Source organism: Tachyglossus aculeatus, chromosome 5, assembly GCF_015852505.1.
Source record: "Tachyglossus aculeatus isolate mTacAcu1 chromosome 5, mTacAcu1.pri, whole genome shotgun sequence".
Classification (NCBI taxonomy): Eukaryota; Metazoa; Chordata; class Mammalia; order Monotremata; family Tachyglossidae; genus Tachyglossus; species Tachyglossus aculeatus.
In genome coordinates this window covers 61981334-62008509 of record NC_052070.1, presented here as the reverse complement: position 1 = coordinate 62008509, position 27176 = coordinate 61981334, and the positions used below count along the sequence as shown (strand labels likewise).

General features: G+C 53.6%; 1 protein-coding gene across 1 annotated transcript; it reads right to left on the bottom strand.

The window, feature by feature from the left end:
- Positions 1-427: 427 nt before the first annotated feature.
- C1QTNF12 (C1q and TNF related 12) lies at positions 428-14529 on the bottom strand. Its single transcript, XM_038747287.1, has 8 exons — positions 14358-14529; positions 10424-10540; positions 10026-10137; positions 7764-7948; positions 5356-5464; positions 3624-3714; positions 1666-1744; positions 428-731 (listed from the first exon to the last, which is right to left on the bottom strand). Exons 1-8 carry the CDS (start codon positions 14526-14528, stop codon positions 633-635), a joined length of 963 nt encoding a protein of 320 aa, XP_038603215.1. The 5' UTR covers position 14529; the 3' UTR covers positions 428-632.
- Between the last annotated feature and the right edge of the window lie 12647 nt (positions 14530-27176).

Genomic DNA, 27176 nt, shown 5'->3' with positions numbered 1-27176 from the left:
CACCAGCCCAGAACAGTTTCCCAGCAGCCTTCCCTCTGCCCGGCTGTGGGATGACCCCCTCTGACCAGCTACACCAGGTGGGATGGGTGCCACAGCCAACTACAATTAAAGACCAGGAGAACGGGAGTCCCCAAGGCAATGTTCCAGGCACAGAAGCAGAAAGTTCGCATGGGGCAGGATGGTGTCCTCGGCCAGTGGGAACTTGTGACCCGCTCGACCCTAACCCTCATTCTGGAACCCAGGTCTTGACTTAGGTCTCTCCCCTCCCCCTGGGGCTAGTGCAACACTGCCACCACCCCTAGAGCCTGGGCTGGAGACCCATGTCTTCACCCCTCCTCACCCAACTCCAGCCGCAGAGGACTCATGGACACCGGAACAGCCATCCTCTCCTTTATTCACAATCATAATTACTCTGGATTGGGGTGGAGACGAAGTAGAGCTGGTGCCAGGGGTGGGCCCAGGCAGAGGGGGCCAAACAGAGGGACAACCAGGCCCACTCCTGGCCCTCTGGAGCCCCACAGTCAGCCCAGCTGGCGCAGGGTGGACAGGCACCGGGTGGGGGGGGGGAGAGACGCTGTTCCCAGTCCAGGGTGTGGTCGGTCTCCCCCGGGTCCGGTCAGTCTCAGGCACGGTCACAGGCCCATTAGCACACCCATAAAGTCGGAGCCATTCTGGATGGTGACAGGGGCTCCAGCACTGTTGTCCACGAAGATCGAAGTGTACTGTCCCGCCTGCAGAAGGCATGAGGCCACCGCCGGCGGCGGTGGGGAGGACAGGATTAGGGTGCCAGTGGCTCTGCCTTTGCCCACCAGCTCCCAGGATCTGGCTGATAGAACTCTCTGTTCATCTCTGCCCCGCCCCCGGGAGCTCGCTCCGGACACGTAGAACTTTCCCCATTTCTCCGACAGGAAGGCTGATGCCCAGAGTGGTTGAGTGACTCACCCAGGGTCATACAGCCTGACATGGAGCTGGGCTGGGACAAGAACTCAGCTCACTGTGGGCAGGGAATGTGTCTGTTGATTGTTGTATTGTAATCTCCCGCGTGCTTAGGACAGTGCTCTGCACACAGTAAGCCGCTCAATAAATATGATTGAATCCATTCATTCATTCAATCAATCGTATTTATTGAGCACTTACTGTGTGCAGAGCACTGTACTAAGTGCTTGGGAAGTACAAGTCGGCAACATATAGAAACAGTCCCTACCCAACAACAGGCTCTGAATGAATGAATGAATGAATGAATGAATGAATGAATAAACTCGGGTCTCTTGCCTTCCAGTCCTGGGTTTTCCAGTGCCCCACCTGCTCCCCCTTCCCAGCCTGCCCCCTCTCCCCCTCCCCCTCCCTGTGCAGTACCAGAATGGCCAGAACATGGGGACTTGGGGTGACCAAGAGCAGAGTGTAAGCTAAGCTCTGCCAGCTGGGAAATTGTGGGGTGGGCTCTGGAAGGGGACCCGGGAAGGGGCAGATGGAGGAGACTGGGGACACTAAGCTATAGGCTAGGTGGAGGCTGCGGGGAAGGACTTCTGGGGTGTTGATGGAGAACCAGATTGTCCTGGGCCACTTCCCAGGGCCAGGGCACAGGAGAGGCTGAGGGGAAGAGCAGAGAGGGGTGCGAAGGAAGATGTGGGGCCGGGGTGGGGGTGGGGTGCTGAGAGTCCCTACCTGCAGCTGCAGCAAACCATGCACATAGACTGTGAAGATCCTGCTGTTGCTTTCCAGACCTGCAATCACCTCCAGCGACCTAGGGGCAGGAATCAACGGGGAGCATGGAGGGGGTGGAAAGGGGCAGGAATCAGTGGGGAGTACAGAGGGGTGTGAATCATTGGAGAGCATTGAACGGGCAGGAGTCAGTGGGAGCATGGAGAGAGCAGGAGTCAACGGGGAACATGGTGGGGACGGGAGTCACCAGGGAGTATGGCGGCGGGTGGGCGTGGGTGGGTGGGGAGTGAGCAGGGAGCAAGGAGGGAGTGGGAGGGAGCAGGAGTCATTGGGGAACATGGATGGGGTGGGAGTCAGCAGGAAGTATGAAGGGGGCAGGAGTCAGCAGGGAGTTTTGAAGGGGCTGAGTCAGAGGGAAGCATGGATGGGGTGGGAGTCAGCAGGAAGTATGGAGGGGGCAGGAGTCCGGGGGAGTATGGAGGGGGCAGAAGGGAGCAGAGTCAGGAGGGAATATGGAAGGGGTGGGAGAAGGCAGGAGCCAGAGGGAAGTATGGAAGGGGTAGGAAGGGCAGACTATAGTAGCTGGAGGACTTCTGGTTCCACAGGACCCTTCTTCTTCTCCCAACCCCACTTCCTCTCCCTCCTACTGCCTTGAGTGGGTTTTTCTGGAGGGACCACAGGCCAGAGGGGGATTCAGAGGAGCAGACCCAACTGTGGGGAGATGGAGACCAGGCCATCAAGGCGAGAGGCCAGGGCCCACTCCCCCTCTGACCTGGTAGACCTGGTGAGTCCCACTAGACTCAACACTTAAGGCAAATTCTGGCCACTGCCTCCCACCCACTTGCCCCTCACCATAACCCCCACCCTGCCAAGGAAATGAACTCTACTCTCTTCCACTCTTGTTCCCCTTCTTTCCCCTGCTAGACTGTAAGCTCCTACAGGACAGAGAATGTGTACTTTGCTTCTGCTGTACTCAGCCAAGCACTCAATACGCCATCATTTACACCAGAGGAGCTCAGTAAATGCCACTGATTGAATGATTGGTTTCCTCACCCTCTGATTCCCTCCCTCTCCCAGCTGCCCACAATGTCCTGGAGGCAAGGGGCTGGATACAGTCAATCGGTCAGTCAATCAGTCATATTTATTAAGCACAAACTGTGTACACAGCACATCCAATGATGCCTTGAGGACCTTCCAGACCATCACTTCTACAAAACTTAGACCTCTGGAAGCAGCCCTGTCATCCCAGCCTCTACCCAGGGCCAGATCCACATTAATCTTCTTTCAGGGTCCCAAGAGGGGTCAGGCAGCCAGACCCTCCCTCCTTCCCTGCATAGACCCCGCAGACTCAAATCCCCCATTCTCAACACCCCCAAGTCAGTTCTCAATCATCCATCTTGCGGGGCAGGCCTGATGACCTGTCTCCCCTGTAACCTTTTTTGCAAAGAATAAAAAAGCTGGCATCCCTGAAGCCCCTGGCATCCCCATCCTGCGATCCTGAAGAGCATTCAGCCTGACCCCAAGGTGGCAACTCCAAATAATACTACTTCCTCTTTCCTGGCACCTCTGACCAGTCCTGTGTGGCTATCCTTGAGCCCCTGTTGGGGTTCTTGCTACCTTGCCAGGCCCCTGGAGTGCTCCCTGGAGGGAGAATCGCAGCATGGCTCAGTGGAAAGAGCCCGGGCTTTGGAGTCAGAGGTCATGGGTTCAAATCCTGGCTCCGCCAATTGTCCGCTATGTGACATTGGGCAAGTCACTTAACTTCTCTGTGCCTCAGTTACCTCATCTGTAAAATGGGGATTAAGACTATGAGCCCCCCGTGGGGCAACCTGATCACCTTGTAACCTCCCCAGCGCTTAGAGCAGTGCTTTGCACATAGTAAGTGCTTAATAAATGCCATCATCATCATTATTATTATTATTATTATCTCAGGGCAGCTTCTCCCAGCTTGGGTCACTCACGTGTATCGGTGACAGAGTGACTCGATGCAGATCAACACACGGACGTTGTCTCTGGCACGCAGCTGCGCTCTGCTCTTCAGCTCACTATGATCTTAGGGATGGGGGAGACCCGTTAGCTGCCACCAACGCGACCTCCCAGCCCAATGCTCGCCCCCGTTTTCTCAGCCTTCTCGGGCAGAAGCTGGGGCTACACCTTCCCCCATCCACTCACATTGCCTCCCTCTTGGTAAGGGCACTTAGCTACCCGTGGTCCCCCAGCCCCAGCCACTGCTGGAGCTAGAGAGACAGAGAGCAAGAACTGATGGGTAAGACAATTCTGAGTCCTCCCGCCCGGCTAGGTCAGGGGCCTCCCTTGAGGGGGACCAACTGAAGTTAGGTCAGAGCAACCCTGGGTCTCTGAAGCAGGCACTGCTAAGGAAGAAGGGGGCACCGCTATACCCAGCCAAGGTGTAACCAAGATGGGACCACCCGCATTGGGGCCAAAGAGCTGCTGGCCTGCACTGCCCATGCAGAGGGACGCCGGCCAACCGAGACCACTCAAAGCCCCCTCAACCCTATCCTCATCCCAGGCTGTCCTGACGCTTTGCCTGGGAAATGCAGGGGAAGCAGGGGGTGGCAGAAGTGGGGAGTGAAAGGCCCCGTATTTGTCCACTTTGCTCCCCTAGCTGGCTCCTCATGGCTGAGGGCAAGCAAGGAACCGGTGGGAGCCAGATGGCCACCGCCCTGGGCCCACCGGGACGTGATGCTGGGAACGTGGGGTGCTGAACACTGCTCCAACCCCACCCACCAAACTAAACCTTGGGGATGGGGAAGAGGGGCGTGGTCCAGGGGACGGCCCAAGGTAGCGCAGAAGCAGCCGGAGACCCCAGTCTGCTGCAGCCTCAACCCCAGGGTCCCTCAGAGTCAGTGAGCAGGGATCACATCTATCAACTCTAGACTGTGAGCTCATTGTGGACAGGAATGGGTCTACTGTCTCTTGTACTCTCCCAACAGCTTAGTACAGCACTTGGCACACAGTAAGTGATCAATAAATACTACGGATTGATCGATTGATTGATAGAGGGCATTAAGGCAGGAGAAGCACCCAAGCTGTATCACTGGGGGAGAGTCAGGGACGTAGAGGGGAGAAACAGGGGTGTTGAATGGTCTGTGCTGGGTCACTGGAGGGAGTGTCAGGGATGGAGTGTGGGGAGAGTCAGGGATGTTGGAAGTTCCATTCTGGATCACTGGGGGAGCATCAGGGATGGAGAGGAGCAAGTCAGGGATGTTGGAAGGTCCATGCTGGGTCACAGGGGGAAAGTCTGGGATGGAGAGGGGAGACTCAGGGGTGTTGGACGATCCATCCTGGACCAAAGGGTGGGTGTCCAGAAGGACAACCACCACACGGTTCATTTGCTCAGTCATATTTATTGAGCACTCGTGTGCAGAGCACTGTACTAAGTGCTTGGGAGAGTACAATACAACAATAAACAGACACATTCCCTGCCCATGATGAGCTTACTGTCTAGAGAGGGGGGGTTCCTCTGAGCGACCTGGTGCCTGTCAGAGACCAAGCCCTAGACTGGATGGACTGTGGAGCTGGACATGGAATGAGGGGCCACGGGGCTGACGGTCTTCCATCAAAATGCAGAGGGTCTCCTCAGCCCTTGAGCCCTTCCCCTCAGTGTCTAGTCCTTCTTCCTGGTGGATTTGGTCCCTCTCCCCACAGACCCCAGCTGAAATCAGGACTCACCGATGTGCACGTTGGCTGAGAACTGATAGATGCCGGACACTGGGGCTGTGAAGCGGCCAGAGGCCAGATTCAGGCCGGACCCCCGGAGGAAAGCCCCTTTGGCCAAAGGCTGAGGACAGAAAACACATCTTCACTACCCAGGAAAGTGGCTTTGCAAGATCAGGCTGACCTGTGGATGGGCTCTTCCCACCAGGATTGACTCAGCTTAGGGTCACTTGGAGCCCAGTGAGGCCAGCAGGGGGTCCAGGGCATCAGCCCCATTCCACGGACGGGGAAAGCAAAGCACAGAAAAGACAAGGAACTAGGGTAGCTCGGCCCGGTATCAAATGAGGGGTTCTCCATCCTCGTTCAGCATAATAGCCACGGGGACACCCTTCTCCTCCCCCCGAGGTCTCAGAGGGGCTGCCCAACACCAGCCACAATGGGGAACAGGTGAAGCAGCCTTCAGGGTTCCTGACCAGAGCCCAAAGAGCCATGCTCAACTACCGACGGAGGGAGAAGCTGGCAAGGGCCAGGCTCTCTGCCCTTCGTCTGGATTCCTATCCCTATGCCTGTGTGACCCCACCCCGGCTCCGCTAGTGCCCATGCCCACCCGCCCTTGTGACACAGTAAACCGATACCTGGCTAGATATGGACAGACTGGAAACTAGACGGTAAGCTCCTTGAGGGCAAGGATCATATCTACCAATTCTATCGTATTCTCCTAAAAACTTAGCACAATCCAATCACCAAGATGGGATCAAATCTAGCAATTAATCAATGGTATTTGGTGAGAGCTTACTGTGGGCAGAGCACTGCACTAAGTGCTTACCATAAAGTTGGTAGACATGCTCCTTGCCCATAAGGAGCATATAGTCTACAGGAGCATATAGTCTACAGGAGCATATAGTCTACAGATATTAAAATCGATTACAGATAATGCCCTGAGGTGTTCCACTGTGGGTCCAGTAGAGACTGGGGTGTACACTGGGAGACCCAGCCTAACTGGACCATCTTCCCCCCTCCTCCTATAGGCACCAAAGAATGAGGATTTTTTTTTCAATTCAATTAAATCGTATTTATTGAGTGCTTACTGTGTGCAGAGCACTGTACTAAGCGCTTGGGAAGTACAAGTTGGCAACATATAGAGACGGTCCCTACCCAACAGCGGGCTCACGTTATTAAGCACTAACTATGTGCCAGGCACTGTACTAAGCACTGGGGTAGATACAAAGTAATCAGGTTGCACACGGTCCACGGCCCATATGGGGCTCACTGACTTAATTCCCATTTTACAGGTGAGGTAACTTTGGTCCAGAGAAGTTAAGTCACTTGCCCAAGGTCACACAGCAGCCAGAATTAGGACCCAGGTCCTTCTGACTTTCAGACCCGTGCTCTGCTCCCCTGGCCACACTGCTTTGAGGTGACTCTTTTCCCCAGCCCAACCCTCATCAAAGCAATTAAATTAAAAGGAGGAGGAGGAAGAGGTGGTGGTGGTGGTAGTGTCAGAGTTCCACATGGCTAGGGAGGAAGCTGCAGGCCCAGGAGGGAAGCCCTCCTTTGAAGTCACCCTCCTCTGCTTTCTGAACCCAAGGGAAAATTCCCAACTTGGAATGCTGGCCTTGTACGGAGGTGAGAGGGTGTCTTTTGGAATGAGAACATGCCTGTGGCCAAGCGTGTTGTGAAGGTTTGTGGAGTGTGCACCCTGGGTGTGTGCCTGCTTGGGGACGTGCCTGCGTACCTAAGTGGGCATGCCTGTGGGACAGTTCACCCATTTTAGGTTTCTTTAGAAGGGGGGACAAACCCGCTCGTGGACGGGAAGACCTAGGAACGTGGCTCAGTGGAAAGAGCACGGGCTTTGGAGTCAGAGGTCATGGGTTCAAATCCATGCTCCGCCACTTGTCAGCTGTGTGACTATGGGCAAGTCACTTAACTTCTCTGTGCCTCAGTTACCTCATCTGTAAAACGGGGATTAAAACTGTGATCCCCTCGTGGGACAACCTGATCAACTTGTATCCTCCCCAGCGCTTAGAACAGTGCTTTGCACATAGTAAGCGCTTATTAAATGCCATTATAAAATCAAAGGGCCGAGGCGACCCCACAGGGCCACCATTCATTCATTCATTCATTTTCGTATTTATTGAGCGCTTACTGTGTGCAGAGCACTGTACTAAGTGCTTGGGAAGTACAAGTTGGCAACATATAGAGACGGTCCCTACCCAACAGTGGGCTCACTGGCTAGTCATTCCCCTGCCCAGCCCAGACCTAGAAATGTCCTGGGGCCTGCGGCCCCACCTGAAGTCCGGGGTCCTCACGTCAGAGCGGTGGGCCAGGTACCCCACATCCACCCACCCCGACTGACAGGCGTCGTGCCCATTGGGTGGCGTGGGCCGGGGTCTGATCCCGTGGGCCGGGGGTCCCTCCCTCACCGTCTGGAAGTTCTGCAGCTCCATGAGGGTCCGCTTGTCCACCACCACCTGCCCCTTGAGACGGCAGTGGAAGCCCTCCTCCACCCTCCGGGGCGGGGAAGCCGCCTCCTCCAGGGACAGGAACAGTAGAGGCAGCTCACTGGGGGGCACGGCCGGGGCCACGGCGGAGCGGCGTGCGGTGGCCTCTGGGGGAAGACACAGCAGGCCTCAGCCCCGAGAGGCGGGGATGAGGGGGCAAGGCAAAGAAAAGAGAGAATGATGGTATTTGTTAAGCGCTTACTATGTGCCATCATCATCATCATCATCAATCGTATTTATTGAGCGCTTACTGTGTGCAGAGCACTGTACTAAGCTTGGGAAGTACAAGTTGGCAACATATAGAGAGAGTCCCTACCCAACAGTGGGCTCACAGTCTAGAAGGGGGAGACAGAGAACAAAACCAAACATACTAACAAAATAAAATAAATAGAATAGATATGGACAAGTAAAATAAAACCTAATAGCTTGCATCTACCCCAACGCTTGGAGGTCATGGGTTCGAATCCCGGCTCTGCCACTTGTCAGCGGTGTGACCTTGGGCAAGTCACTTAACTTCTCTGAGCCTCAGTGCCAGGCACTGTACTGTGAGCTGGGGTGGATACAAGCAAATTGGGTTGGACGCAGCCCTTGCCCTACGTGGGGCTCACGGTCTCAATCCCCGTTTTACAGATGAGGTAACTGAAGCCCAGAGAAGCATTCATTCATTCAGTCGTATTTATTGAGCACTTACTGCGTGCAGAGCACTGTACTCGGCTCTTGGGAGGTACAAGTCAGTAACATCTAGAGACGGTCCCTACCCAACGGGCTCACAGTCTCGAAGGGGGAGAGACAGACAACAAAACAAAACATGTGGACAGGTGTCAAAATCGTCAGAACAAATAGAATTAAAGCTCTATGCACATCATTAACAAAATAAATAGAATAGTAAATATGTACAAGTAAAATAAATAGAGTAATAAATCTGTACAAATATATATACAGGTGCTGTGGGGAGGGGAAGGAGGTAGGGTGGAGGAGAGGAAAAAGGGGGCTCAGTCTCAGCTGTGTGACTTTGGGCAAGTCACTTCACTTCTCTGGGCCTCAGTTACCTCATCTGGAAAATGGGGATGAAGACTGTGAGCCCCCCGTGGGGCAACCTGATCAACTTGTATCCTCCCCAGTGCTTAGAACAGTGCTTTGCACATAGTAAGTGCTTAACAAGTGCCATCATTATTATTAATTATAGATATATACAGATCTTACATATAGATCTGAAGTGACTTGCCCAAGTTCACGCAGCAGACAAGTGGCAGAGTTGGGATTAGAACCCACGACCTTCTGATTCCCTGGCCCATGTTCCATCCACTACACTATGCTGCTCATGACCCAATCTCAGGGTTGTGGGTTCAAGACCCGTGTTGGGCATAATTGTTCCCCTCTAGACAGTGAGCTCCTCGTGGGCAGGGATTGTCACTCTTTATTGCTGTATTGTACTTTCCCAATCGTATTTATTGAGCGTTTACTGTATGCAGAGCGCTATACTAAGCGCTTGGAAAGTACAATTATAGCAATAAAGAGAGACAATCCCTGCCCACAATGGGCTCATAGTCTAGAGGGAACAAGAGGCAGGGCAAATGGAAGGGACAGGGACGAGGGGCGGGGCCAGCGCTTAGTACAGTGCCTGGCACATAGTAAGCGCTTGGAGAAGCAGCGTGGCTTAGTGGGAAGAGCACAGGCTTGGGAGTCAGAGGATGTGGGTTCTAATCCCGGCACCCACACTTGTCTGCTGTGTGACCCTGGGCAAGCCACTTAACTTCTCTGTGCCTCAGTTCCCTCATTTGTAAAATGAGGATTAAGACTGCCAGCCCCATGTGGGACAACCTGATTACCTTGTATCCCACCCCAGCGCTTAGAAGAGATCTTGGCACATAGTAAGTGCTTAACAAATACCATCATCATCAAATACCATTATTATTATTATTAAGATTATTAGGAAGGCACTAGGGGGTGGGGCAAAGAGAAGAGGTAGGGGTGGGGGGTGGGGAAAGGGGAAAGCGGGTGGGGGCTATGGGGAGGGGGGCTCTGTTCATCCCTCCCGAGGTTGCCACCCAGACTGTTTCCCCAAAAGAAACTGGTGAAGGAAAAGGCATCAACTGAACCCTGCCTCCGGGAGGCCCCTGTCCAGAATCCTGGCTGACCCCACCCCTCGCCCACCCCCTGCCCGTGCTGGGTGGCCGCTCTCACCTCTGAGCATCTCCTTGAACTCTGCGAGGAGCACTTCCTCCGTGACTTCGCCTCCCGGGGGGCCGGGGGGTCCCGGAGGGCCGGGAGGACCCGGGGGGCCTGCGAGGCCGCGCTTCGAGCCGCCGACACGAGACAATGAGAATCAAGTCCAGGCGCAGCGGAGCCGGCGGGCCTTGCCCTCGCCACCTTACCTCCCCCCACACCCCAGACACAACCCAAAGGGAAACAGGAAAGAGCAGCCCTTTCCCCCCACCCGCCCCCTCCTTGGGCTGTCCAGGAGGGATGGGGTCAGTGAGGGATGGCCCAGATCGGCGGTGGTGGGATGAGGGGTCAGTGGGGAGGGCGGAGGAAGGCTCGAACCTGGTCATTGGGAAGGGTGGGGGCTACCAGAAACTTACTAATTTCCTGTCCTTCCCACGGCATTTCTTCTTGGCCTGTCCGTCGTCCGGGCGTCGGACAAAGTTGAGCCAGGTCCTGTGAGCGTCGGTCATCTCCGGGTCCGTAGCCTCTGGGAGCTGCATGGTGGAGTGGTCTTGAGGCTGGAGCCTCCGACCAGGGGGATCCACGGGAGTGGAGGAAGGGCAACCCCCAGCCCCCCAACCCCAACGGGAAGGGAAAGGAGGGTCCTGACACTGAGCTCCAGGGTGGCCGAAGACGGGGGGCAAGACCCAGTCAGCCCACGGCCCTGCAAGAGGAAGCCAAGGAGCATGAGAGGATGCAGTTAGACATAAGGAAGAACTCACTGAGGGTGAGGGTGATTGGATGAAGAACTCGGGAAGCTGGCTGGGGCAGTGATGCACAGAGGCAGGGGGATGGACAGATTCAACCTATTAGCCCCCTAATATTTGCATTGGAAGTGTGGGTTCGGGAGAGGAAGGAGATTTGTGGGTAAAAGTAGGTCGAGCAGGTAGAGAGACCCCATGTGGGTCTTTCCAACCTCTCATTTGCTCTCAGAGACAAAGGTGAACAAGGCTGGGAGCCCAGCCCAGTCAGCAGGGTGGAAAACAATGACTTTTCCCCCACTTCTGGAACTGGGGATACCTGCCCAGTTCCCCAGCAGCTGGGAATCAGAGCACTTCCACTCATCCCTGCACCGTATCGGCCTTGCTGCGGTATACCCGTGTGAGCAAGCGTACGTGGACACACACACATATCCCCAGGCGCCCATACGTGCCCACCTGAGCACTTGCCTAGGAGCAGTAGACTGCGCCCTTTTCTGCCTTCTGCCTAGAACCGGTCTGGTTTGGGGGAGGGATGAGGCCATCAGAGGGGCATTGGAGGGAGAGAAAAGAGCGAGGAAAGGAAGAGAAGGAGAAGGTGGGGGGAAGGGTCCTGGCTTTGCTGCCAGCCAGTCTGTTTGTGAGCAGGGAGCCCTTGGTTGGGAGGGAGGTGGGGCGGGGAGGGACAGGCCTGGGTCCCTCGCTGGGCTCTGCTGGGATAAGTTGGGTGGAACCAGGGTCTTCCCACCCACCTGGGCTGGGCTTCTGTTCTTTGGATTGGGCCAAGGCCCAGAGACCGGCCTCCCGTCCTTCCTGACCGAAGCTGCCCTGGTCCTCCCACTTCTACCCAAAATGACTCCGTCTCCTGCCCCCCTCCAGGATGGTCCCCCTTGCCCCCCAGGCCTGGCCTTGCACAGGCCAGAGGCTGGAAGGGGTGGGCCGGCCCTCTGTCTCATCCCGACCCCCTGACCCAAAGGACCACCCCCAACGACCCTGGTCTGCTGATGCCTTGTGCCCAGCGGGAGATCAAACCCGCCAGCAACGAGCCCTCCAGTGCCTGCACCACTGGCATTGCCCCAACCCAACCCGGCCCCCGCCCCCGGCCCCACCCCAACACCGGAGGCCGCCGTCGGAATGGAGGAGGACAGCCTAGCACAAACTAACTGGAGGGCCCGCTCCCAACCCTCCCACCCCTCCGACTCCGGACCCGGGCCCGGAATCCTGCAGTTTGGGACCCAGACTGTCGGCATCCATCGAAGCCAAGGAGGGGACATTCATGGCTCCAATAATACTACTAATAATAATGGCATTTATTAAGCGCTTACTATGCGCCAAGCACTGTTCTAAGCACTGCACTGTTCTAAGCGCTGCCAAGGCAGGCTCCTCAACCTTGACCACTTTTAAGACCCCCCACCGTCCCCCCGACACGTGTCCCCTGGACCTCAGGGGAGAGGCAAAGAAGCCAGATGGGGACAGTGTACACACACAAACACACACACTTACACACACACACTTCTAGCCTGGGGCTCCTTCTCCCCAACTCCCTGAGCCTTTGGTGCCAGCCGTGGGGGCGAAGGGGGCTGAGGCCCAAGGGTTTCCATCTGTGGTTACAGATGTTTCCCAGCAGCGAACTGGGCTGGACTCCCAGGCTCCCTCACCCCAGTCTCCTCCCAGAACCAAGAACATCCTAGCAGCTTAGACAGACTGCAAACCGGGTCTCTCTGCCCCATCAACCCTGCACAGTTGGCCCCCTACCAGCCTTATAAACAGGCAGGCAGACACAGAGACCCACAGACAGGCTCATAAATCAAAGTCAAAGAGACCCTGATCCCCCCCACCCACACACACCGGGGGATGGAGTGACCGGAAGCGTGGAGGTGAATAGAACTCAATATTCACCCCCGCCCTTCTGCCCATATCCATAATTGATTTTAGTGTCCGTCTCCCCCTCTAGACTGTAAACTCCTTGGGTAGGGACTGTGTCTACCAACTCTATTATATTGTACCCTCCCAAGCGCTGAGTACAGAGTTCTGTGCACAGAAGACGCTCAATAAATACCAGCGACTGATTGACCGATCGGGAGGAGATGTGGAAACCAAACATACGTCGTCCCAGAATTGATCGATCGGGAGGAGACATGGAAACCAAACATATGCCGTCCCAGAAAACGGCTCGTTCTAGGCTGGTGTCTCCCCTGGGAGAGGGCGGACAGCAGGCTGGAAGGGGTAGCATGGCCTAGTGGAAAGGGAGTCAGAGGACGTGGGTTCTAATCCTGGCTCCACCATTTGTCTGCCGTGTGACCTTGGGCAAGCCACTTCACTTCTCTGTGCCTCAGTTACCTCCTCTGTAAAATGGGGATTAAGACTGTGAGCCCCATGCGGGACAACCTGATTACCTTGTACTTACCTCAACTCTAGAAACGGCACTTGGCACATAGTAAGCGCTTAACAAATACCATAATTACTATTATTATTATTATTAAGTTAGTCTGGGCATCTCTGCATGCCTGACTGCCTCTATTTACCAGTCCTCCCAGCGAAGGGGTGGGGGCTTCAGTCTCGGAGGGGCTGTGGACTCTGAGCCGGAATTTATCCCATCCACCCGTCGTGACCCAGCCCAGCCCGAGCCACAGGAGAGTATAGAAGGGGCAAACTGGGGGGTGGCAGGAGGAGGAGGAGCTGGAGGGGGTGTTAAAGACGGAGGGCACCACCAGGTTGGTCCAGATCACCCCCAGTCCACGCGGTCACTCCAACTGCCCATAACGCTCCCCCACCCCCAGCCTGCGACTCCCTGGACCAAGGGCCGCTCACGCTTCCCGCTCGTTCGAGGGCCACTCACAGGACACGCAGAGACACCCAGGCCCGCACACAGACATAGAAACACCTCCCAGCCCGGCGGCTCCTTCCTCTCAACTCTCGCCTCTGTCCGCTCGAACTGGCCCAGGGTTTCTCCAGCATCTTACTTTTCCCCCATGCCCACCAGCATTTGGAGTCAGAGACCCCCAGGTCCTTCTGCTTTCTTCCTGCACCCTCAGGCCCAACTCCCCCAGGCTTCCTCTCCCCCAGGACCGGTTCCCCCAACCTCCCTTCCCTCTAAGGCCCACTCCTTCAGCCTCCCTCTCCTCTGGGCCTGTTCCATCAGCCCAGCCTCCCTTTCCCCCAGGGACCACTCCCTCACTCTCCCTCTACCCTGAGCTCACTGCCCAGCCTCCCTTCCCTCTGGGAGCCTCCCCCTCAACATCACTCTCCCCTGAACCCACTCCCCCAGCCTCCCTTTCCCCCTTGGCCTGTTCCCTCAGCCTCCCTCTCCCCTAAGCTCATTCCCCAAGCCTCCCTTCCCTCTGGGAGCCTCCCACTCCACATCCCTCTCCTCTGAACCCACTCCCACAGCCACCCTTCCTTCTGAGGCCCTCTCCCTCAGTCTCCCTCTCCCCCCAGGCCTGCTTCCCCAGGCTCCCTTTCCCCTTGGCCCATTCCCTCAGCCTCCCTTTCCCCTGATCCCATTTCCTCAGCCTCCCTTCCCTCTGGGGCCCATCTCCTCAGCCTCCTTCTCACCTGGACCCTCTCCTGTTCCTGCTCCCCATGGCTACCCCCCAGCCCCGGATCATCATACCTTGGGGCGGGCCGGCAACTCTTCACTGTTGGACATGGTGGCGTTGAAGGGCTCGGTGGCCTGGCCTGGCTCCCTGGGCCGCTTCCTTTCCTTCCTGCCCATTGTCCCCCGCAGCAGACCCAGTTGCTGCCAAAGCAGTGAGGCCGCCACTGCCACCACCCAGCCCTTCATCCTGCTGGGCAGCGGGGCGAGGGGCCCGGATAACAGGGAACCTGGTGGGGTGGAGGGGGAAGGGGATGCTTGTATGTGCGTGCGTGCGTGTGCACGTGTGTGTGTGTATTTGTGTGGGGGGGTAGGGGGACCCACAAGTCCAGACCCACTGCAATGGCCCTACCAGCTGCAGCCGCTGGAACCGCTCAGTAGCCTCTGGGTGCCAATCTTGCAGGCGCCCTACATCGGCCCCTGGCCTGGCCCGGCACGGCCTGCCAGCCAACCTTCCTCCTTCCCGGCTGGCGCCGGAGCTCACCGCCCTGGGGAACTGCCAGAAGCCAAGAGTTCAGGCCCGCCGGCTCCCGGACCCATGGGCAGCCTTGGCCGGCCAACGCTGGACAGGGAGACGTTGGACGGAAAGATGCTGGACCGGGTGACGCTGGATGGGAGGACGTTGGTCTGGGCAACACTGGACGGGGGGAGTTGGTCTGGGCAATGCTGCACGGGGGGATGCTGGATGGATAGATGCTGGATGAGGAGATGCTGGACGGGAAGATGCTGGATGGATAGATGCTGGATGAGGAGAGGCTGGACGGGAAGATGCTGGATGGATAGATGCTGGACGGGGAGATGCTGGATGGATAGATGCTAGACGAGGAGATGCTGGACGGATAGATTCTGGATGTTTAGATGCTGGATGGATGGATGCTGGGTGGGGGAGATGCTGGATGGATAGGTGCTGGACGGGGATACGCTGGATGAGGAGGCGCTGGACTGGGAGACGCTGGATGGGGCGACGCTGGATGGATAGATGATGGGCAGGGATACGCTGGACAAGGAGGCGCTGGACGGGGAGACGCTGAATGGATAGATGCTGGACTGGGACACGCTGGACGAGGAGGCGGTGAATACACTGGACGGAGAGACTCCGGGAGTCGTTGTACGGGGAGATGCTAGATGGGGAGACGCTGGACAGGGCGTCGCTGGACCTGGCAAGAGTGGTCTGGTTCTCACGCCACGCAGCTCCTGGCAGAGGCTAAAGTAAGTTTCCAGCTGGCGGGTCCGGGGCGCAGGCGGGGATTCCGGGAAGCGCTGAGTCCGGCTCGGCCCCCTCCCTCATGGGGACCGGCCCGGGGCTTGGGGCCCCCCGGCCCGCGGCTCCTCCATCCGCTGCTCCGGGCCGGCCCCGGTCAGAACCGACGCGCCGCCGGCCCGGTCATCGCCGGGGGCAACGGGGGCGCCCACCCCTGCTCCTTCTAGGCCCCGGCCCGGCTTGCTGCGGCCAGCGGGGCTCTCCCCTCCCCCCCTCCCCGGCCACTCCCGGGCTAGAGAAGAAGGGGCGACAAGGTGGGTCCCTGGGTGGCTGGGCTCCCCCCGGCTACAGCTTGGCCCGGCCCGGCCGGCCCCGCCCCATAAATACTAGCCCCGGCCCCGGCCCCGCCCGGACGGGGGGAGGGCCCAGGGGGCTAGGGCACCGCCGGCCCCGGGACAGGAGGAGGAGGACGAGGAGGAGGGCGAGGAGGAGGGGGTAGGGGGAGGAGGAAGAAGAGGAGGCGGAGGAGGAGGAGGAGGAGGAAGAAGAAGAGGAGGAAGAGGAGGAGGAGTAGGGAGAAGGAGAAGGAGGAGGAAGAGGAGGGGGGAGGAGGAGGAAGAGGAGGAAGAAAAGGAAAGGGAGGGGGGAGGAGAAGGAGGAGGGGGAGACGGAGGAGGAGAAGAGAAGGAGGGGGGAGGAGGAGGAGGAAGAAGAGGAGGAGGAAGAGAAGGAAGAAGAGGAGGAGGAGGAAGAAGAAGAGGAGGAGGAGAAGGAAGAAGAGGAGGAGGAGAAGGAAGAAGAGGAGGAATAAGAGGAGGAAGAGGAGGTGGAGGAGGAAGAAGAGGAGGAGGAAAAGGAGGAGGAAGAAGAGGAAAATGAGGGGGGAGGAGGAGGAAGAAGAAGACGAGGAGGAGGGAGGAGGAGGAAAAGGAGGAGGAAGAGGAGGAAAAGGTGGGGGGAGGAGGAGGGGGAGGAGGAAGAAGAGGAAAAGGTGGGGGAAGGGGGGGAGGAGGAGGAGGAAGAAGAGGAGGAGGGAGGGAGGAGGAGTAAAAGGAGGAGGAAGAAGAGGAAAAGGAGGGGGGAAGAGGAGGGGGAGGAGGAGGAAGAAGAGGAGGAGGAGGAGGGAGGAGGAGGAAAAGGAGGAGGAAGAAGAGGAAAAGGAGGGGGGGAAAGGAGGGGGGAGGAGGGGGAGGAGGAGGAGAAGGAAGAAGAGGAGGAGGAGGATTCATTCATTCATTCAATCAATCGTTATTTATTGAGCACTTACTGTGTACACAGCACTATACGAAGCACTTATAATGATGGTACTTAGAGAAGCAGCGTGGCTCGGTGGAAAGAGCCCGGGCTTGGGAGCCAGAGGTCATGGGTTCTAATCCCGGCTCTGCCACTTGTCTGTTGTGTGACTTTGGGCAAGTCACTTCACTTCTCTGGGCCTCACTGACCTCATCTGCAAAAGAGGGATTAAGACATGAGCCCCGCGTGGGACAGTCTGATCACTTTGTATCCCCCCAATGCTTAGAACAGTGCTTCACACATAGTAAGTGCTTAACAAATGCTATTATTATTATTATTATTATTATTTGTCAAATGCTTACTATGTGCAAAGAACTGTTCTAAGCACTGGGGTAGATACAAGGTCATCAGGTTGTCCCACTTGGGGCTCACAGTCTTCATCCCCGTTTTACAGATGAGGTCAGTGAGGCCCAGAGAAGTAAAGTGTCTTGCCCAAAGTCACACAGCTGACAAGTGGCGGAGCCTGCACTGAAAAGCAGCGTGGCTCAGTGGAAAGAGCCCGGGCTTGGGAGTCAAAGATCGTGGGATCAAATCCCGGCTCCACTGCTTGTCAGTTGCGTGACTTTGGGCAAGTCACTTAACTTCTCTGTGCCTCAGGTCCCTCATCTGTAAAATGGGGATGAAGACTGTGAGCCCCACGTGGGACAACCTGGTCACTTTGTATCCACCCCAGCACTTAGAACAGTGCTTTGCACATAGTAAGCGCTTAACAAATGCCATTATTATTATTATTATTATTAGAACCCACAACCTCTGACTCCCAAGCTCCTGCTCTTTCCACTGCTTCTCTGTATGGTCTCTCTCTCTCTTTCACTCTGTCTCTGTCTCTCTCATATATTCCTCCCAGGTACTTTTATTAACGCACGTGGTGACAGGACTACGCGGGGGTCCGCCGCCCCCTGCCCTAAGCCTCGACCTCTCCTGACCCCTCTCCCTCTGACGCCCCACTTCTCCAGCCCAAGCGCTCCATCCGTGGCACCGGGAATAAGAGACAAGCAGCAGTCCTGGGCAGCAGCTGTCAATAAGACAACATGTACATATTTCTGCTCAGTCTCTTTGGATAGGAATGTGTCACTTGGTAATTCTGTACTTCCCCAAGCTTCTCTTACCAAATTGGAGCTCAATAATGCTACTCCTGCTACCACTTTTTTTTAAAATGGTATTTGTTAAGTGCTTATTATGTGCCAGGCACACTGTCTGCTGTGTGACCTTGGGCAAGTCACTTAACCTCTCTGTGCCTCAGTTCCCTCCTCTCTAATGATAATAATGATGGTATTTGTTAAGCACTTAGTATGTACCAAGCCCTGAACTATGCACTGGGGTAGATACAAGCAAATCGGGTTGGATATAGTCCCTGTCCCATGTGGGGCTCACCGTCTCAATTCCCATTTTAAAGAAAAGATAACCGACGCACAGAGAAGTGAAGGACTTGCCCAAGGTCACACAGCAGATGAATGGCAGAGCCAGGATTAGAACCCATAACCTTCTAAATCCCAGGCCCGTGCGCTATCCATTATACCATCCTATCTCTCTCTGTAAAATGAGGATTAAGACTGGGAGCCCCATGTGGGACATAGACTGTGCCCAACCTGATCAGCTTACATCTATTCCAGTGCTTAGTACAGTGCCTGGCACACAATAAGCACTTAAATACCATTTTTAAAAAGTGTCTGTTAGTTCTGTTGTATTCTCCCAAGCACTCAATTTGTACTTCCCAAGCGCTTAGTACAGTGCTCTGCACACAGTAAGCGCTCAATAAATACGATTGATGATGATGATGATGATGATCAGTCTTCACTTGCTAGAATAGTTCTCCTCTTCGGCTCCTCGCTGGTCATTCATTCATTCATGCATTCATTCATTCATTCAATGGTCCCTCTCAGATGCGCTGCCCGGTCAGCCTGGTCAACCCCCACCTGAGGACCGAGGCTGCTGCGTAGCCCGAAGCAGCCCTGCAATATCTATCTCTCCATCTCTTTCTCTAGTGTCTCTCTCTCTCTCTAATAATAACGATATTTAAGCACTTACTAAGTGCCAAGCACTGTTCTAAGCACTCGGGGGGGATACAAAGTGATCAGGTTGCCCCACGTGGGGCTCACAAGTCTTCATCCCCATTTTCCAGATGAGGTCACTGAGGCACAGAGAAGTGAAATGACTTGTCCAAGGTCACACAGCTAAGTGGTGGAGCCGGCATTAAAACCCATGACCTCTGACTCCCAAGCCCGGGCTCTCTCTCATCACTTTCTCCACCTCGTTCCCTCCACTCTTTCTCCCCTACGGAGGGAGTATTTAACAGGGCCGGACCCTCCCACCCCCGGTCCTGGCACTAGGTAGCCCGGGCCGGTGGCCCCCAGGATTCCCTGCCCCCGGACTCGACATCCCAGCCCGCACCCTCCGCTCTTCTGCCACTAACCTCCTCACTGGGCCTCATTCTCACCCGTCCCACCGTCAACCCCCGGCCCACGTCCTCCCCCTGGCCTGGAATGCCCTCCCTCCGCACATCTGCCAAACTAGCTCTCTTTCCCCCTTCAAAGCCCTACTGAGAGCTCACCTCCTCCAGGAGGCCTCCCCAGACTGAACCCCCCTTTTTCTCTGCTCCTCCTCCCCTCCCCATCACCCCGACTCCCTCCCTCTGCTCTACCCCTTTCCCCTCCCCACAGCACTTGTGTATCTATGTACATATTTATTATTCTATTTATTTTATTAATGACGCATATATATCTATAATTTTTTTGATGGCATATGTTAAGCGCTTACTATGTGCAGAGTACTGTTCTAAGCGCTGAGGGGGCATACATGGTGATCAAATTGTTCCACGTGGGGCTCACAGTCTTAATCCCCATTTTACAGATGAGGTAACTGAGGCTCGGAGAAGTTAAGTGACTTGCCCAAGGTCACACAGCTGACAATTGGCAGAGCTGGGATTTGAACCCATGACCTCTGACTCCAAAGCCCGGGCTCTTTCCACTGAGCCACGCTGCTTCTAAATAATTCTATTTATATTGATGCTATTGGTACCTGTCTACTTGGTTTTTTTGGTTTTATTGTCTGTCTCCCCCTTCTAGACTGTAAGCCTATTGTTGGGAAAGGACCGTCTCTGTATGTTGATGATTCGCACTTCCCAAGCGCTTAGTACAGTGCTCTGTCCACAGTAAGCGCTCAATAAATACGATTGAATGAATGAATGACCTTCTGACTTCCAGGACCATGCTGGGATTGTCTCTATTTGCTGCCAAATTGTACTCTCCAAGCGCATAGGACAGTGCTCTGAGCGGGCCTCAGTTTCCCTCTCCCACGGTGGGGGTGTGTGTGTGGGGGAGACGGGGTGTCTGGGATATGTCTGCAGATGTAAGAGAAGGTTTAAGTAATAATAATTGTGATTATTTATTACTAATAATAATCATCATAGCATTTGTTAGGCGCTTCCTATGGGCCTGGAGCTGTAATATGTATATCACCTGTATATATGTATCTATGTTTGTACATATTTATTACTCTATTTTACTTGTACATATTTATTCTATTCATTTTATTTTGTTAATATGTTTTGTTTTGTTGCCTGTCTCCCTCTTCTAGACTGTGAGCCCGCTGTTGGGTAGGGACCGTCTCTATCTGTTGCCAACTTGGACTTCCCAAGCGCTTAGCACGGTGCTCTGCACACAGTAAGTGCTCAATAAATACGATTGAATGAATGAATGAATTTGTTAGGCGCTTCCTACGGGCCTGGTGCTGTAATGTGTATATCACCTGTGTATATACATGTATATATGTGTGTGTGTGTGTGTGTGTGTACATATTTATTACTCTATTTATTTTACTTGTACATATTTATTCTATTCCTTTTATTTTGTTAATATGTTTTGTTTTGTTGCCTGTCTCCTCCTTCTAGACTGTGAGCCTGCTGTTGGGTAGGGACCGTCTCTCTATGTTTCCAACTTGGACTTCCCAAGCGCTTAGCACGGTGCTCTGCACACAGTAAGCGCTCAGTAAATACGATTGAATGAATGAATGAATTTGTTAGGCGCTTCCTATGGGCCTGGCACTGTAATATGTATATCACCTGCATATATATATATATATATATATATATATATGTGTGTGTGTGTGTGTGTGTGTATGTGTATGTATATATGTGTGTATATATGTGTATCTGTGTATGTATATATATGTGTGTGTGTGTGTGTTTATATATATTTATTACTCTATTTTACTTGTACATATTTATTCTATTCCTTTTATTTTGTTAATATGTTTTGTTGCCTGTCTCCCCCTTCTAGACTGTGAGCCCGCTGTTGGGTAGGGACCGTCTCTATCTGATGCCAACTTGGACTTTCTAAGCGCTTAGCACGGTGCTCTGCACACAGTAAGCGCTCAATAAATTGAATGAATGAATGAATGAATAAATACGATTGAATGAACGAATGACCTTCTGACTTCCAGGCCCATGCTGGAATTGCCTCTATTTGTTGCCGAATTGTACTCTCCAAGTGCGTAGCGCAGTGCTCGGCACACAGTAAGCGCTCAATAAATATGAATGAATGGATGAGTGAATAATAATAATAATAATAATGGCATTTGTTAAGCGCTTACTATGTGCAAAGCACTGTTCTAAGCGCTGGGGGGGATACAGTGTGATCGAGTTGTCCCACGTGGGGCTCACAGTCTTAATCCCCATTTTTACAGATGAGGTAACTGAGGCTCAGATGAGTTAAGTGACTTGCCCAAGGTCACACAGCAGACTTGTGGTGGAGCTGGGATTCGAACCCATGACCTCTGACTCCAAAGCCCGGGCTCTTTCCACTGAGCCACGCTGGATGGATGGATGGATGAATGAATGAATGAGTGAATGGATGGATGGATGAGTGAGTGAGTGAGTGAGTGAATGAATGAATGAATGAATGAATGAATGAATGAATGAATGAATGAATGAATGAACGGCTGCCCAAACAGCAGCCTCGATGGTCTCCTAGCACCACCTAGTGGCGAGACGCGGCTCCCCGAGCGCAGGAGACGCTCACCCACCGGGCTGGGCCTGCAATTCGAGGGCCGGGGCCTCTTTTGGGGGGAAAACACTTTTAACGGGCAAGAGAAGCCGAGGAAGGCCGGTTTCCATTTCTCTAAAGGGGCTGGAAGTGTCTGCAATCCGGCAACAAACAGAGACAATCCCTACCCAACAACGGACTCAGCTGACACTTGGCGGAGCCGGGATTTGAACCCGTGACCTCGGCCTCCAAAGCCCGGGCTCTTTTCCACTGAGCCACGCTGCTTCTCTGAAGACTGGGAGCCCCACGGGGGACACCCTGATGACCTTGTGTCTACCCCAGCGCTTAGAAAGGTGCTTGGCACACAGTAAGCGCTTAGCAGGTGCCATCATTATTATTAGAATCCACATCCTCTGGCTCCCGAGCCCTTAGAACAGTGTTTGGCACATAGTAAGCGCTTAACAAATACCATCATCATTATTATAAGTATTAGAGCCCACGTCCTCTGGCTCCCAAGCTGGTGCTCTTTTCACTACGCCACAGTGCTTCCCCAAAAGATTCTTTTATCTTACCCACAGGTCAGTGGATAAGAGGTTCAGATTTATAATATATATCTCCCCCTCCCCACCCCCTCCCCACAGCACCTGTATATATGTATATATGTTTGTACGGATTTATTACTCTATTTATTTTACTTGTACCTATTTATTCTATTTATTTTGTTAATATGTTTTGTTTTGTTGTCTGTCTCCCCCTTCTAGACTGTGAGCCCGCTGTTGGGTAGGGACCGTCTCTATATGTTGCCGACTTGTACTTCCCAAGCGCTCTGCACACAGTAAGAGCTCAATAAATACGACTGAATGAATGAATGACTCACAGTAGGGCTTTGAAGGGGGCGAAGTGTTTTAGTTTGGCAGATGTCAGCCCATACTCCACTCTCCTGCCTGGACCTCTCGCCTCAAAAAATGCTCAGTCCACATCTTCCGACTCCTCAAAAATCTCCAATTACTGCCCATCCGTATCCGTAGCCAACAGGAACTCCAGACCAACGGCTGTATGGCTGTCAATCAGCTCTGCCCCTTCTACCTAAGCTCATTCCTCTCCCATGACAACCCAGATTGCACACTCGACTCCTCTAAAACCAACCTATTCATTGCGCCTCAATCTCATCTTGAAGTCAACCATTTTGATCACGTCGTCCCTCCTACCTGGACCTCCTTCCCCCTTAATAGCCCATAGACCACCTCTCTCCATCTTCAAAGCCCTCTTTAAGTTTTATCTCCTCCAGGAAGTTTTCCATGACTAACCACCGCACTATTCTCCCTCTCTTCTGGATCAGGACTCCTTAAGCAGTTTAGTATCCCATCCACAGCACTTATGTTCATATACTCATACTCTGCTGCTTCCCCTATCTGTACTTCGTTTTAAAATCTCTCTCCCACTAGACAGTAAGCTCCTTGAGGGCAGGGTTCATGTTATACCAACTCCATTGTTTTTTGCCCTCCCAAGCACTCGGTTTAGTGCTCAACATACTAAGTGTTCAATAAATACCATCAATTGATTGGAGGGCAAAACAGCTGCCCACCCACCTGTCTGCCCTGAGAGAGGTTTGAAGCCGTGCCATCCCTTTTCTCGCTGTACAATCTGCCATCACGCTGATCCAAGCTCTTGTTTCCCGCCTTGACTACTGTATTAGCCACCTCTCTGACCTCCGTGCCTCCCCAGCAGCCTTAATCATTTTTCCGAGCTGGGTTCTCATCCTGGCTCTGCCACTTGTCTGCTCTGTGACTTAAGGCAAATCGCTTAAGTTCTCTGTGCCTCCGTTCTCTCTTCTGTAAAATGGGATTAAAACACCAGCATCTACACCAGCACTTAGTTCAGTGTCTGGCACATAGTGAGTGCTTAACAAATACCACAATTATTATTATTCGGCAAAATCGCTCAGTTCATATCTTCCCACTCTTCAAACACCTCCTATGGTTGCCCACCCTACCTCTGCACCGGACAGAAACTCCTCACATCTTTAAGGCAGTCGGTCCACTCTCTCCCTCCTACTGCATCTAGCTGAACTCCTTCTACAACCAAACCTGCACAGTCTGGTCTTCTAAGATCAAACTACTTATTACAACTAGAGCTCATCTATCCTGCCACTGAAGCCTCTGCCCACATTCTCCCTTGGGCCTGTCTCCCCCTTCTAGATTGTGAGCCCGTTGTTGGGTAGGGACCGTCTCTGCATGTTGCCAACTTGTACTTTCCAAGCGCTTAGTACACAGTAAGCACTCAATAAATACGATTGAATGAATGAATGAATAAATGGGACTCAATCCCCCTTCATATCTGACAGTCCACCACTCTCTCCACCTTCAGAACCCTCTTAAAACCACAACTCCAGGAAGTTCCCTAAGCCCTAACTCATTTCCCCTATCCATCCACCCATGTTGCCAACTTGTACTTCCCAAGCGCTTAGTACAGTGCTCTGCACACAGTAAGCGCTCAATAAATACGACTGAATAAATCCTCCCCTCTGTCAACTATGCCCTTGGCTGTATACCCCTTAAGCATTCTATTATCCAAGTCCCACAGCCCTTGTGTTCACATCCTTATAACTCTATTTCCCCGCCTGTAATTTATTTTAATGTATATTTCCCCAAATGGACTGTAAGATCCTCACGAGCAGGGATTGCATCTACCAATTTGCTCAGTCATATTTATTGAGCTGTTACTATGCGCAGAACACTGTACTAAGCTCTTGGGAGAGCACAATATAACAATGAACAGATACATTCCCTGCCCACAACAAGCTTACAAATGAGAGGGGGAAACAGACATCAATATAAATAAATTACAGAGATGTACATAAGAAGCAGTGTGGCTCAGGGGAAAGAGCACGGGCTTTGAGTCAGAGGTCATGGGTTCAAATTCCAGCTCCGCCAATTGTCAGCTGTGTGACTTTGGGCAAGTCACTTAACTTCACTGTGCCTCAGTTCCCTCATCTGTAAAATGGGGATTAAGACTGTGAGCCGCCCGTGAGACAACCTGATCACCTTGTTGCCTCCCCAGCGCTTAGAACAGTGCTTTGCACATGGTAAGCGCTTAACAAATACCATCATCATTATTAAGTGTTGTGGGGCTGGGAGCGAGGGACCAAGTCTATGTCAAATGGAGTTCAATTTCGTTCAAATCCCAGCTCCGCCACTTGTCAGCTGTGTGACTTCGAGCAAGTCACTTCACTTCTCTGTGTCTCAGTTACCTCATCTGTAAAATGGGGATTAAGACTGTGAGCCCCCTGTGAGACAACCTGATCACACTGTTACCTCTCCAGCGCTTAGAACAGTGCTTTGCACATAGTAAGTGCTTAATAAATGTCATTGTTATTATTATTATTACTATTGCATTCTCCCCCCGCCCCCCCCAAGTGCTTAGTACAATGCTCTGCACACAGTAAGCACTCACTAAATACCACTGATTAACTACACTATAAGCTCCTTGCGGGCAGGGAATGTACCTGTTTATTGTTATAATGTACTCTCCCTAACGGCTTAGTACAGTGCTCTGCACACAGTTAAGTGCTCAGTAAATACGATTGAATGCATGAATGATTCCCCTCCCTGCAGACAAGAAGCAGGGCTGACAGACACCAGGGGCTGCTGAAACAGTTCCTCCGGGGAGTTGGAGAAAGGGCCAAGACCCCCAGACAACCACACAGACATTAGTTAATGTGGCAATCACCAGTCCCTTGGGGGTGGGAACCGTAAGTCTCCCCAACTGGCCGGTGGCCCATCCCGAAAGCCCAACCACCGGCAGCAAGAATATCCATGGTCGAGTGGATCCAGTGCTTAGAACAGTGCTTTGCACGTAGTAAGCGCTTAACAAATGCCATTATTATTATTATTATTTTATTGTTGTAGAGCACAGGCCTGGGATTCAGAAGGTCATGGATTCTAATTCCGCCTCCATCACTGGTCTGTTCCATGACCTTGGGCAAGTCACTTCACTTCTCCATGCCTCAGTCACCTCTTCTGGAAAATGGAGATTGACACTGTGAGCCCCATGTTGGGAAGGGACTGTGTCCAACCTGATTATCTCAAACCCACCCCAGTGCTTAGTACAGTGCCAGGCACATAGTAAGCACTTAATACCACCATTTTTATTATTATAATTATTATATCCCCCATTCCTGGGCGGCCTCATTGGCACCTGCACCTTGACTGAGCTGGTTCTGGGCTTGGCCCCTCCCACCCAGGAGTAGCAGGGGTGACAGGTAGAGGGGATGCGTCCCCCACCCTCATCCCTCCTGCATGCGGTGCCTGAATGAGAGAGCTGAAGGTGAGCACAATTAAATATACGTGCAAGAGACAGCTGAAGGACTGATAAGAATTGGGAGGTTGGGAAGGGGTGGCTGAAAATTAGTCAAGGAACGCTTGGGAAAGTGGGATTTTAGGAGGGCTGAAATTGGCCAGATTTGGTGAGTGGGGGAGGGAGTTTTCAGACCTGAGGGCACTATGGGCAAAGGGCCAGTTGAAAGGGGGGGCAAGTTGAAAGGCGGGTACAGCCGAGAGGTGAGCTTGGGAGGAGTCATGAGTATGAACAGCCCTTCAAAGCCCTATTGAGAGCTTGTCTCCTCCAAGAGGCCTTCCCAGACTGAGCCCTGTTTTTCCTCTCCTCCTCCCCATCCCCCCTGCCCTACCTCCTTCCCCTCCCCCGCTTCAACTATCATCTCTACGCTGATGACACCCAAATCTACATCTCTGCCCCTGCTCTCTCCCCCTCTCCAGGCTCGCATCTCCTCCTGCCTTCAGGACATCTCCATCTGGTTGTCTGCCCGCCACCTGAAACTCAATATGTCCAAGACTGAACTCCTTAACTTCCCTCCCAAACCCTGCCCTCTCCGACTTTCCCATCACTGTTGACGGCACTACCATCCTTCCCATCTCAAAAGCCCGCAACCTTGGTGTCACCCTCGACTCCGCTCTCTCATTCACCCCTCATCCAATCCATCACCAAAACCTGCCAGTCTCACCTCCGTAACATCGCCAAGATCCACCCTTTCCTCTCCATCCAAACCGCTACCCTGCTAGTTCAATCTCTCCTCCTATCCCGACTGGATTACTGCATCAGCCTCCTCTCTGATCTCCCATCCTCCTGTCTCTCCCCACTTCACGCTGCTGCCCGGATCGTCTTTGTGCAGAAACCCTCTGGGCACGTTACTCCCCTCCTCAAAAATCTCCAGTGGCTACCAATCAACCTACGCATCAGGCAGAAACTCCTCACCCTGGGCTTCAAGGCTGTCCATCACCTCGCCTCCTCCTACCTCACCTTCCTTCTTTCCTTCTCCAGCCCAGCCCGCACCCTCCCCTCCTC